The sequence below is a fragment of the Pezoporus occidentalis genome, unplaced genomic scaffold (assembly GCF_034315485.1).
Source record: "Pezoporus occidentalis ecotype Australia unplaced genomic scaffold, CSIRO_AGI_Poc_V1 ctg26, whole genome shotgun sequence".
Classification (NCBI taxonomy): domain Eukaryota; kingdom Metazoa; phylum Chordata; class Aves; order Psittaciformes; family Psittacidae; genus Pezoporus; species Pezoporus occidentalis.
Window position 1 is genome coordinate 5,145,036 of NW_026914502.1, and position 13,984 is coordinate 5,159,019.

Consider the following 13,984-nt stretch of genomic DNA (forward strand, 5'->3'; position numbering starts at 1 on the left):
CACACTTGGAAGTTGTAGGTGCACAGTAAGTATGTTTTCAGCTGGCAGAAGCCTTTGAAAACTCAACGCTTAAGAAAGCTTTTCAGTTACTCGTGGGACTCAATAAACTGAACAGTTTGGTTGTCATTCATAATATAAGCTAGACACAGAGTGGTAGTTCTTGGAGTTCCCATTATATATCCTAAATGTTAGAAAATTATATTCAGTTATCTTCTCAGTTGCTAAAATAAGAACTGATGAGATTTCATTGAGATCCATGTTTCTCATTCGCACTCAAATATTAACAGTGACAAATCTTGTATGCCTGAAAGTGCCTGGATTTTTATCAGTGCTTTACTGGTAAAATTAATCCTTTAAAGGTTGTTCACGCACTGTAAGCAAAATCTGTATTTCAGCTTTTATTTCTTTTTCTTTTTTTTCCCTGACCATGTTTAGCCATATATACTTTTTCTCACCTGTAGCATCAGAATGTAAGCTCTTTGATTGTCATATGAGTATGAACTGATGAAAGGTCTTCACGTTTCGGTTAATCTTTATCAATATGTTATTTCATTTATGTTCACAGTCTTCAGTTCTGTGCTGTTTCCCTCTGAAGTAAGGTGGGAATAAAATTAGAGAGCAGCATGTTCCCATAGGTGTGGCAGTTGGAGGTGCATGTATTAGTCTGCAAGTGTTAGTATCCACAGAAGGAAACCGCTTTCTTTTGAGTGTATGAGAAAAATTGTAATGCTCATCATGATAATGTGACATCTGAATGAATTAATATGACTTCATTAATAAAGTAGCTGATTTCAGTGAGTGATGAACTATCATTTAATCTGATGATGTCATGCAGTGGAAATGTTTCATTACAGTGTATGCTGGTAGGACAGATGCAGCTAGTCTGGTGCATTGCAAAAGAAGAAGGCTTTTCCTTATTTTTTATACTCTGATCCTGCTACTCCATTAAATCAGTTTGTCTTCTCTTAGACCATATGCACCACTGCAACCTCCATTCAGTCTATTTCTTAGGATATGAAAAAATGTCTTGACTATAGAGCCAGGTATAATATTAGGATGCATACAGATTCAGATACTAATGCAGAGGTGGCTGCAAGAAAAGAGTTTGATTCTGAAAGGTATTCATGTTCATGCATAGACCAAACTGTCACAGATTTGTGGACATTGTCTCTCTCATAATCAGACTGAATCCAGTGACAAGAATCACACAAACAATAAGAAAAATACAATTTCCATAGAAATAGAGATAGCATTTTCAAAGTTATGATATAATTCTGTTTAGCTTGAATAGCTATTCATAGGCTTTCTGTTGTGTTGTGTAATAACATTGGCTTCACTTATTTTTTGGATTATATTTCTGTTTTAATTACAGGTTTTCACCAAGATAAGTTTGCAGTAGGCTATAGAAGAGTCCTTGTGAAGTTACTCTTATCAGAATCTGACTAGTAGTTATATGAATATATTAGATAGACTCCTTTAACTTATGTTTACATCCTCAGCCCCTGTGTTCTCAAAACTGCTTCTTGCGAGTGCTGTGTCATCTTAAGATCACAAATGCTGCTCTGATACTAAAATGAAGGATCAGAGCATTTGTTGTACTTTCCTTTGTATATGAACTCTTTGATGTTTCCCATGGTCCCATCACTGTCCACATTGGAGATCTATGACAGAGCATACTGTAGCTCCTTCTAGCCCACAGAATCATGCTTCCTTCCAGTGGAAAATAGGGTGCATGGCAGGAGGGCTGATAGATGTGTAAATTTTGCCACATCATAAAATCAGAGTCTGGTGAAAGCACACACTAACATCAGTGAACTACATCTAAGTCCTGCAGTTTAAAATTCACTTTCTGAACCCAGAATCCATGCAAAAGTGTGTATTATTTGTGACAAGGATAAGACAAAGCATCCCATACTCCTCTGCAGCCTAAAATTGTATTGTTTTATCCTAAGACCATCTTTAGCTTTCCTGGGAATGATCATGGGCCAACCTTGAGAGCCACCCCCATCTACCTCAAATTGCATCTCTCTGTGGAAAGCTTTGGCTTGCTGGGTAGCTTCAGATCTTGAAATTGTAATGAAAAGTGTGTAATGGCAAAACATCCACTCTTTGGAGAATTGTATTATGTATGAATCCAGTCCAGAAAGGCTGATGTCTCTGTGTGAAACATTCACATTAAACAATGTGAAGTTTCCAGCTATTAATCATTTTGTCTTGAGTTTGAGCACCTTTCTCCTTGGCTACAGGCTTCTGAAGCTTTTTGTTCTCAAATACACCAAGGTGGCACATTCCTTTCCCCTCATTTCACCTGCAGTTACAAATCCTACCACTTTTTCCATATGGCAGAAGTACAAGTTTTGTGGTTGTGGACCCCTAGACACCATTTTGACTGTGATGGATGGCATAAGAGGCTGCAGAAAGGAAAGAAGGAAGGAGGCAGGAGAACACAGAGACGGGACCCCTCAGGGCCTCCTGCGGACAGCTGCAGGCATGTGGTGAGGGCAGCAAGCCAGACAACCCTTGGAGGTGACCAAAATACTTCCAGTGCCCAGAAGGACATCATCTATGATTCTATGATTCTATGAAGGACAGGCAGAGATGGCAGCCCCTCAGGAAAATGCTGTTAGCCACAGCCTGCCCGCACAGATGGAAGGACCCATTTTGTTGATTAAATGTTACCATCACAATCTTTGTCACAGTCATTATATTTGACCAACTACAATAAGAAATTATACTCAGTAACTGTCTGTCCAAAAAAAACTTAGGGAAAAAAATATGTATGTATGTTGCTCAGAAGAGGTTGAGCCCAATAGAGTCTAACTGAAACCTGTTCTTCTCCTGGTTCTATGTTTTCTGTGAACCAGATTGTTTCTTTTTTAACAGCCTGAAAGCACCCTTTGAATAATGTATATGGAATCTTAATATTACAGTATGGTATAACAAATGTACATGGTGCCCTATGGATATCACAGTTGGATTGTTAAGCATATGCCAAGGACATTTCTGTTCATTTGTCAGTTTGGAGACAAATCCTGCTGCAGTGAAGTAGAGCTAGCCTTAAGGCACCATATAAAATATTGCAGATTACTGATTTCTCAAGTGACAGTAATTAATGACAGGGAATAAACTCTCTGTTCTGAGTCATCCCTTCTTGTAAAAGTATCACCAACAACCTGTCTAGCAAAGCAGCACTTAGTTTGTTCACATCAATTGATGCGGCTGGGCTCCATACTACGGCAGGTGTCTGCAGTGGTAACTCCCAGTGATCTCTACACCATAATTCTCGGTGATCTGAGTCAGGAATTTCTTTACTGAGTTCTCAGCAGATGCCCAGGACCAACTGCTAGGAGATTAGCAGGGGACTTCTGCAGAGAGTGTTTCACCTTATAGAGTGTGAAAGGGAATTTCATGTGCGACTGCATTACAGCTACATGGAAAGAGAAGCCAAGTTCAACAGCAGTGATGCAGTCGACTCATTCTAGAAGTTTACAGACTTTAAAGAAAAAGTTAATTTTTATTTTCTTTTACCCACAGGTCTACCCACGGATAGCGCCGGCATTTTGGCACTACCTGCGGGTAGAAGTGAGTAGCGGGTATTTGAATACTCCAACATCTTTACTTTACAGCTTACTAGTATTTACTGACCTCCTAGTTTGTCCATTGTGCAAAAATAATTAGCTACCATTCTAGCTGCCATTATCTCTAAATGTAGTCTTGTACTAATTCCATGTTGTTTTGACTACAGTGTAATTACTAACCCAAGTCACAAAGATGTGATGTGATGTTTATATGCAAGATCAAAGCCAAAAAGATGAAATCTAAGTCAAGGCCATATCATGCATTATGACTACAGCGCAAAATCAAAGCACAAAAATCCATGCCTACACCTCCTTTTATAAACACATTTTACATTCATGAGAAGAATATGGAGCTTCTGTTATATCATTTTTTGCAAAATTTGTACAACTCAACTTGATATCATTTCTCCCCTCTTTTGTCCCTCAGGAGCATGAGCAGCTCAGCTATTCCTCCACAAGGTCCAAGGCTCCAAGTGTTATCATCACAGGTCTCAAGCCAGCCACCAAGTATATATTTCATATCAGAGTCAGGACGGCAACAGGATACAGCGGCTATAGCCAGAAGTTTGAATTTGAAACTGGAGATGAAAGTAAGTTTCACTGAAGGAAAAAAAAATCACATACAATAGGAGTAGCATCTGTTACTGAAACGTTGAGACATTTGGGAGTTTGAATGGCTGGATCTATACCATTTGCTTATCACAAAATCACTGCTACTCTATGACAAAAACAAGTAGGCTTCAGCTTCACAATTCCTAACAATAGACATTTTAGCCCAACCCTGCAGCTGAAGGAATCTTTTCTTCTGCCATGTGTCCTTATGGGTCCCTTCCAACTTGAGGTATTCTGTGATTCTATTGCTTAAAGGCCTTCCTTTTGACATCTAGAAGTATCCGTAGTCTAGCAGCTTCATGCAGGCTCCCAGAACACAGCAATGAACTCTTTTTTTCTGTGGTTATGAGTGCTCCCAGAATCTACAAATTAAAACAAAAAATAAAAAAAAAAAAACAAACCAAAAAATGCATTTCCATCAATCAATAAGCCTACTAAATTTACCAGTAAAAAGCAAAAAGCCTACATATTCCTACATAATAATCAAAAAGGCTTGATGCTGTGGATTGTGTTTGTGCTCTAAACAGTTTTATTATATTTGTCATATAATTGCCCTCCATGTTCAAAGAAACTGCAAACAAGGTATCTACGAGCATTTGAGGTAAAATTAGTGTAGTAGATACGACAATAAAACACCCATGAATGAAATTGCTTTAATTGACCAGTTTTTTCTATCATGTTTTTCAGTAGTGTTTTACAACTCAACTTGCTTAAGCTAACAGATGGACTCAGAACTATGTGTTTCCAAGAGCACCCATGAGTTTGCGTTCTACTTTCATTGCTTCTTAACGTTTGAGGGATAGATTTCCAAGCACTTAGTGCCTAATTGTACACTTAACAATTTTCTGGGTACTGAAGCCAATTGGTTTGTATAGGAGTGGAGCACTTGGGTGCTTTCAAGAATTCCAGTAGATCCTGTCTGCATCTTCTGATGCACTAAATACTAGGTACCCAGGCACATAACTAGTCAAAAGTAAAGGGTACTTAAACGTCTATGAGCCTATGTTTGTAAAATGTGACTTACCAGTTTAAATCAGGAAGACTGTTGGTTCCAGTGACATTTCTTTCATTAACACTGCTGATAGAAATATCTCCTGGGAGTGAGATTCCACCCCTTCCTTGCCAACCCCATATCCCCTTCTCAATTGCATTAATGCAACAGGCTCTTTGGTTGCATGGTGAGCCTGAGCTCACAACACTCTTAAACGTTTAATGCTTCTGTTACTTCTAAGCACTCAGTACGAATCTTGATAGTGAAACATAAATACATATTGCATATTTGCTGTTTACCAACATCTATTGCTTAAGCTTCTGCCTGACTAAAGGTATGTGATTTGTTATAAATAGTGTGATTGAAAGGAAATGCAGACAGAAGAGGTTTTGTTTATGATCAGTTGAAATGGAGGCCAAGAGAAATTCTGCTGCATTTTGAAATGGTACCTGGAGCTAGATAAAGACTTCAATTCAATTAAATGATAGTTCAAATGACTGTGGTCTTATCCAAATATTTATACACTATTGCTTTAGATTTCAAAGGGAAAAAAATATGGCAAAGTGCCTGCTGGTAAGTACTACTTATTTCAGATGGAAGCAGTACTCAGTGACCAGTCAAATGATGCCTTGTTACTCTCCAAATATCTCACTTTCTTACAGCAATATGTTGAAAATTGCCCTATTCTAAAATTTAACACAACGTGAAGGTGATTTTGATCATTCATTTGCACCCCTTTCGTAACATGGGCCAAATGTCTGTAACCGTAACTTTTTCAGTTAGCTAATGACAAGAGATTGAAATGCAACATCTACCATGTACAAATAGTCTCTCAGTAATGGGGAGCTCAGAGTATTTATAGGTAGATAGATAGTGCCAGTGCTTAAGCCTCATAATCAAAAAATTTCACCTTATTTCTAGCCTGAGTTTTTTTTATCTTGTGATCCATTTCTGCCAAATTAAAAAGTTACTATCGGAAATCTCCTTCTCATCTAAATGTGTTCATGCCATTTTAAAGAACTCTCTTATCTTTCCCCAAAGTGATAGAAATGCTCTCACACTCTAAAAAAAACTCCAACCTGTCTTCCAAACATCGATTATTTTGTAGCTGTCTAAAATTCTACTGTCCTTTTTGAAGAGAAGAATAACACCAGAGCTGAACCTGATACTGAATTAAACTGGAAAACTAAATCTGCTTATGATGCCATAAACTGACCTGACACTGCTTTCCTTCTTATAATTCAGTTTGCTTTTACTTACAATTCTAAACATTGGCTGCCTGAACTAAAGCATTGTCTTACACAGCTGAATAACTAGAGCATAGCAAAGTTTTTATCAATACCATTGTATTCTAAGCTACTGACCTACATTTAGATGAAAGAATTGGGGAGGAATGTGTTGAGACATGGACTGCATAGTTGTATCAGTACATGTAAATGTTAATTTGCCCTTGCTGGCATGAATCTATCTTACAAACGAGTTCAAGTCGAGCTGTGTGGGAATCTGTCTTCATCATGTACTACTCTGGCATATGCAGCTCAGCTGAAAATGTTCTGATTTTTTAATACATATTCTCAATTATTCTGAAAGATACCAAACAGTATTAGACCAAGGCAGGCTGTTGCAGCTCCCCCCATCTCTACCCAGTAGAAACAAGTTACTTAGTGAAAATTCCCCATTTGCAGTTGCTTTTTGTGGTCTTTCAGTTAGCCAGATTTTAATTTATTTGTTGTCAGCTAAAGTTAACGTTCTCATGAGAAGGCTGGGAAGAATGCAGTCCTTTAAAAGGCTGTGTTAACAACAGATAATTCGTCTACCAACAGTCTCAAAAGTTACAAATAAGTATTTCAGGTCATGTGTTTGATAAAAATCCTTCTCAGGCGCAGTAGCTTGTAACATCCTTCAGCTCTCTACCAGTTGTACATATTACAGTCTTAGCATCTAGAGAAGGATTCCAGGACAAGATGAACCATTAAGGTTATTCCGTTTACCCCGCTTGAATATTGACATGATTTGTTAATAAATAGAGGTAAAGCAAGCAATCCAAAAATAGGATTTTTCTTTAAAGTGATAGTCAAGTTGTAAAAATTAATGTCTCATCAACTGTGCAACGTACATATTCATATCCTCACACTTGCTGTTCTTGGCAGGACAGTGCTGTCCTGCCTCCTCCAGTTTACTGGTTGAAACACTGTCTGTTATATGGGATAAAAGCTGAGGCTGCTGCTGGGAAATGCAGTACTTTTGCAAAGCATAGTAACCATTGCTTTTGACTGTTTTATTCCCATTTTATTCAGTCTCTCCCTGTTTCATCACGTTACAGGCAAAACACTTCCAGCAAAGCTGACTGTTTCATACGCTCCAGTACATGCACACATACCACTGTTGTGGCTATAAATTGAAGCATAACTTCACTCATAGATCCTGCTTTTCTGTATCGGTAGTACCAACTGTTTGAGTCACTACAAAAAACTCTGGTCTTCCCTAGGATATAAGCTGTGCCTAGGATTTTTAGAAATACATTGATTTACCAATGTGAAATGGACTTTTGTTGTTGTTAGAATATTTGATGCTTTGTTAAGAATAAATCAAATTTCCAGTTGAAACAAACAAGTGCGATAGCACATATCTCGTATTTAGAAACTGTCTTGCTGGATCTCTCCCCATGTCTGCCTCGTCCTACTGTTCATTCAGTAGTAGTCAGCACTGGATAGTTCAGGATGTCTCATTTTAATCTTGAAGTATTTCCTTACTGTATTTTACATTTGCAGCTATTTGTTCTTCAAATTTGGCTTTGGCCTATCTGATTTCTCTAGTGTATGTGCCCGAAAGCATTCCCTCTTAGACTGGAGCCCATCAGCTCACTGGAGCGCAGGAACTGCAGCACTCCTGAAAATGTAAAGGTTACCCCAATTAGACTCTGTACTTTTCTTGCTTCTTGTTCTTAAGCACTGATGTTTGCAATGGCTTGTAAATCCATCTGACATCCAGTTCCTGTCTATTAGAACTCCAGTTCTCGTGATCCACACTTACCTATCTTACATCTGCTCACCATTATCTGTCTAGCTGTCTTTCTGTCATTTTTTTATCTTTCATTCTGCTGGAAGGTCTGCTGCCTGATAGATGTCAAATTGAAATAACTAAAGGATGTAGCTAAGAGGCAGAAGTGAGCTGTCCTTAGAGCTTCCAGCCCTTTTATACCAAATACGCAACCTTTTAAAAGATTTTGGAGAAAAGAAAGGAGAACAGAGCTGGAAGATTCTCTTTCATCCTCTCACACTGTGACAAAAATGCCTGCACCATTTCTTCCAGTCTGCCCAGCGCGGACATGAAGAAACCTCGAGATATTTGTGTTCAGCCCAGAGAGGAGGGAAGGTGCAGCTACTCTCCACAGATGGGTGAAGAACCCAGGGAGGAACTGGGATTGGATGTGAGTGTACAGAGTAGGTGGGGATAGAACTGGTGCCAGGCTGGATGCAGAAGGGATTTCTGGGCATGGTGTTAAGCATGGAAGCTGGAGCAATGTAGTTAGACACTTTACATGTCATTTTGGGTGTATAACCTGAGTTAAGCATGAAGAGTAGTGGGAGTGAAGAGTTTATCTGGATAACACATTTCTCAGTACGTGTATGATGGGTGGTCATTTTAAAGCCAAATCACCTGACTAATCACACCAGTTGCTGCTGTTTAGAGTTTAAACACCCAAACTTTGTAGAGTACTATCTAATCATCTTCTGGGGTAAGAAATAAATCCCCCCTTTTCACTGTCTTGTGCTACTCAATTTAAAGTATGTTTTTGTCAAAATGAACTTCCTGAGCAGACAGGCAGAGAGAATGAAACGCAGTACCAGACAGAACAGCCAGCCCAGTTAGATAGGGGAAGCTCCCAGAAGTGTCTTAGCACTGCTATTGGTTTACATATTCCTGTAGAGACAACAAAATACTGATTTTAGTTATATGAATTCTGGTCTTGTTGTTTAACTAATGAGATTCTGTGAAAAATGTTATGTACTTCTGTGATTAAATGCAGCACTCTGACACACAAACACAGAGAGACGAAATAAGGTTGCAAAAACTTGAATGGCTTTGCAACCTATTGTAATCGGTTTTTAAACTGAGTTTTTCTGTCTTGTGTAACCAAGAATAGTCTTGAGGAGAAACACAGGGTCATATACCAATATGCACAGCTGATAGAGAGGAAAAAATGAGGGAGGAAAAAGCAGGAAAGGTTCAAGAACATGCACAGCAGACACAATGGACGTTAAAGCCCTTGTTCACAGCTTGACCTTTACCTTAAGAGAAGACTGAAGAAATGAGAACAGAGAGATGGAGGGACATGCTGAATTCAATTTAGAATGGCAAAATTATGTAAAAAAAAAATTAATCATTGAGTGTCCCTGGTTACTGTCTTCTCACTGTCTAGATAGTGTTTTATGAAACCTTTTACCTGCATGTGAGGAGTCTGTGTATGTGCGTACACGTGTGCTTATATATGTGTTATTCACTGCACTGTGCCTTTATTGATTTCTGTGAGGATCACTTCAAGCAAAAATAAGTATTCCCATCCTTTTCCCTTACCTGCCTCTCTGTCAGGTTTTAACAAATCCACATTTTCCAGTTGTATTTGTTTGTCATTCGACATTTTTATCTGACAAGTAAATAAAGCTCATTGGGAAGTTTCAGGCTTGAAAGCCCCTTATAGTGATTTGGCTACTTGAAAAAAAAACCCTAATGTATTGGACTCTGGCCCTTCTGCAAAATACAAACAAGAGAAACAGGATGACCACTTTTTAAGTATGTGTAATCTCAGCTAAAAATCATATTGCTTAGAGGTAGAAAGAACTAAGTCTGGAATTTCTCCCCTTCATGTATTTCAGTCTGGTTCCTAATAGAAAATATGCTATTAAACTCATATATTGCATTCTGGTTTAGCTAGAACACCACAAAATATCAGCTCCATTCAGCAGAAATGATCCAGGGCATGTGACTTTCTTCATCTTGATAGCAGCAGTGTCCTTCTTTGGACTATGCAATCAGTGCCCGCATTTGCACCTTTAATTCTCATGAAGAAAAACCCTGGGTTGTGTCCTTGCCAATGAATGCCTGCTGAAGAAAACCACAGCTAATTTATCTGAGCTCATGGATCGCTTTTCTCTGGCTGACTTCACTATTTTAGCACACATCATCTTCCTATTAGAGGAGGATAAAGGAAGACTCATCTAAAACCTCCTCCTGCATTTACAACTTCAAACTGTGCCTGGCTTTAACAATCTTTGCAACGTTTAGCACAACCCCCTCTAGTCTGAAAATAGTATTCAGCCTGTGATTTGGAGAGCCTGTTATTATCTGCATTGCCACTTGTGTGGTATGATACTTGTCACGTTGCACTTTTCCACATAAATCTGACCCTGTGAAGCATAACACAATGCAGAGCTAGAATCCACTCCCATAATATTACTAGATACCATTTTGGAGATTAGCTATTCAGTATTTGCTACACCATTTTATTGGAAGATGTATGTATGTAACTTGTCTATGGAGAGCTTATGGCCACATATACTGAATGCTTTGTAATTTACTCCTTGTGCCTCTACTGCCATTAAATTATATGGGCAAAACCCTAATGGCAGAAAATTAACAAGTTGGTTTTGCTGAAAATTTGACATAAACTGCTATTGTTTTTATTTACTTTACAACCTTTGCACACAGTTTACAGGGCTGATTTCTAAACCACTCACAAATATTATTCAGAAGCCAAACGTTATTCATTTTATGAGGCTTTGGGCAGCAAAGTGTGCGTTGTATCAAGTGCGAAGTGAGAGAATGCAGCCTGCTGAGCTTTCTAGGCTTTCTACGTGATTTCCCTAAGCTTTAATCATCCGGTACCTAAAGAAAGCTGAAGATTTTGCTTATAGCGCAGTTTTGACATTTACAAAATAAAGGTTGCATTCTTGATAAATCAAAAATTATTCCTTTCTACATTTACCACTCTTGTCAGAGGTCATTGAACAGAATTATGTATTCTCCTGTCAGAACAATGTTATGTTTCTTATGGGAACAGAAAGCTGGAATTAAGTGAATGGTATGTGCTGAAAATGTTCACGTGTAACTGAGTTAAAGAAATAAAACTGGATTCACAAGACAGGAGATAGAGAAAAAACTGAGCCTTATTCTTTTTCTGCTCATGTAGTATTTGGACAGTGAGGACCAACCGGACTATGAGTACTTTGTCTCTGTAAAGATTTAATAGTATTCACAATAAATTCATAAGAAGAGCAAGTGTCTGGAGACAGGATCATTTCAGGTGAACTTTTTTAACTCCCAAATATTCTACAAAAAGCAGAGATAAAAATACAAGGTATAAGAAAACAGTCCACCAGAGCAGGCTGTAGGTAAAACCGTATACAATTTGTGACAGCCACACTAAACACCAGACATACAGAGAAGTGTGTGAGGCTACACATTGAGTGTGCTTTTTCCTGTTTTCTCCTAAACCCAGCTTAATATCTCTTACATACATAGCACTGCTGCTGACTTCACTGGGACAGTTGGATGATGCAAAGTTCTGAATGAGATGCAGGATTAAGCTAGATAAAGCTAAAACAAACACCAAACCAAAACAACCCAAAAATGTCTAGTTTGGTGTCCAAAATCCCATCATATTCAAACTTCAGCAAACTGCACGTGTCTTATAATACCAGCTCATAATACCTCATCTCCCCCCCATAGTAGCTGGGACATGGATTATGGCTTTTTGCACATTCACACCTGATGTCCTTGCTAAGCAACAAGGAAACTATTACAGAGTAATTACAACATTTGACCAGTGAAATGTTACCACCCATTCTGTAAGAACCCTGGATTTAACCTCTTTGTGCTTCCTTTCAGCTTCTGATATGGCTGCGGAGCAGGGACAGATACTTGTAATTGCCACTGCTGCTGTTGGTGGATTCACTCTGCTGGTCATCCTCACTTTGTTCTTCCTCATCACTGGAAGGTAATTAACACTGCAGTGTTCTTGTTTAGTCAGGGTCAGAGTCACCCAAAACAGAGAATTTAAGAGTAGCAGTTACACATTTCCAGTGTTTAAATAGGGTCAGACATAGCAGGGTGAATGTCCCCTTGGTTCAGCACTGCTCATGCCCACAGTTCTATTGTGAGTGTTGTTTTCCATAAGAACCCAGTTTGAGGAGCTAAGCACTTATGTGAAATCAGAAAATTGGCAATTTTTAAAGCAAGTTTCTGGACCTCTTGCCTGCAGAGCAAGAATTGAAAAACGCAGTACCTGCACGATTATGTATATGTTTTATAAGCACATTTTTGCAACTATTAAGATAAAATACAGGAATTATGTAATGAAGGTAAACTAAGGAAAATTTTCCTTCAAAACGCTAGAATGATTCTACTGCCTGTGCTGTCACTGGTGAACAGGAAATAGTTTCCTGGAGGTCCCAAATTGCTGTTTTTTTGGCTTTTCTTAAATTGGATTGAAGACATCTCAATTACATCTGCTTTACAGCAGTACTGTTGCACTGGCGGGGGAGTTCACCAACCTGGAAAATGATTATTTTTTATAATGACCCCGGTTCTTATACTTACAATTCTTTTAGCAAAGTGCTGATTGTCCACCTTTCTTCAGCTGATGTGTTGATCAGGATCAGATAATGACCTTATGCAGACTGGATGAGAAAGCATTTGATTTATGTGGTCAAATGCCACACTCAGTTAAACACTGAAGGCTTTAAGGGAACTCACAAATTCTAATTGGACATGCTAAAAACCACATGTAGAGGCCATCAGTCTTTGCTGGGACTCAGATTACCATAGGCATAAATGCTTCCAGGATGTCTTATCTCCTTTTCCATTGAGCCTCCAGGTGTTTCCCATGTGGTATGAGGACTTCACCTTCTTATAATCAGAAAGCAAAGCAGAATTTGAAAGGACAAAGACATTATGTCTCTGTCTCCTCTGTTAAGCATCAGTGGCACCACAGTCCTGCCATGGATCAAGAAAGCCTAAAACCAGACTGATCCCTTGTAGAGATTATGGGCCTTTGTGCAGAGGAGTCATACTCAGCTCCTGCAGTAGGCTCTGTAGGGAGTGTATGTGTGGAGACAAACTTTTCTTAGAACATAACCTGGGGGGGAAATCCCTACGTGGCATCCTGAAAGAAATCAAATGCTTCTTTTAGGGAAAAAATCACTAAACTCAGGACTGAAAAATATGTCAGTGGGTTTCATTCAGTGTTTATTCCTCTTATTTGCTGATGTTAAGGATATCAGAGATTCCATAGAACCACAGAACAGTTAGGGTTGGAAAGGACCTTAAGACCATCCAGTTCCAACCCCCCTTCCATGGGCAGGGACACCTCACACTAAACCATATCACCCAAGGCTCTGTCCAGCCTGGCCCTGAACACTGTCAAGGATGGAGCATTCACAACTTCCTTGGGCAACCCATTCCAGTGCCTCACCACCCTTACAGTAAAGAACTTCCTCCTTATATCCAATCTAAACTTCCCTTGCTTAAGTTTTAACCTGTTGCCCCTTGTCCTGTCACTGCAGTCCCTAATGAAGAGTCCCTCCTCAGCATCCTTGTAGCCCCCCTTCAGATACCCTTAGCTTTCTAACATCTTACTCAGTGGGACCATTTCAGTAATTAAGATATGAATTCATTTTGAAGTGCTGCTTAAGGGAGTATTCCACAGAAGACAGAACAAGAAAATTTTGAATAAATACTCAATTTACTCTAGGACTGGAGGTAAATTTCTGCCCGAAAAAAACGGGAGCGGTACCCTACAGAT

General features: G+C 38.9%; 1 protein-coding gene across 9 annotated transcripts in view; it reads left to right on the plus strand.

The window, feature by feature from the left end:
- Nucleotides 1-13,984, plus strand: part of EPHA6 (EPH receptor A6) — a 471,056-nt gene that overhangs the window by 344,826 nt on the left and 112,246 nt on the right. For 7 of the 9 annotated variants that reach the window (XM_062624018.1, XM_062624010.1, XM_062624012.1 and 4 more), the window contains 3 exons: nt 3,535-3,582; nt 4,006-4,168; nt 12,070-12,178. In XM_062624018.1, the coding sequence (XP_062480002.1) occupies nt 3,535-3,582; nt 4,006-4,168; nt 12,070-12,178 (320 nt within the window). The remainder of the gene's footprint in view (nt 1-3,534; nt 3,583-4,005; nt 4,169-12,069; nt 12,179-13,984) is intronic. The other 2 variants (XM_062624011.1, XM_062624019.1) reach the window with 1 other exon arrangement.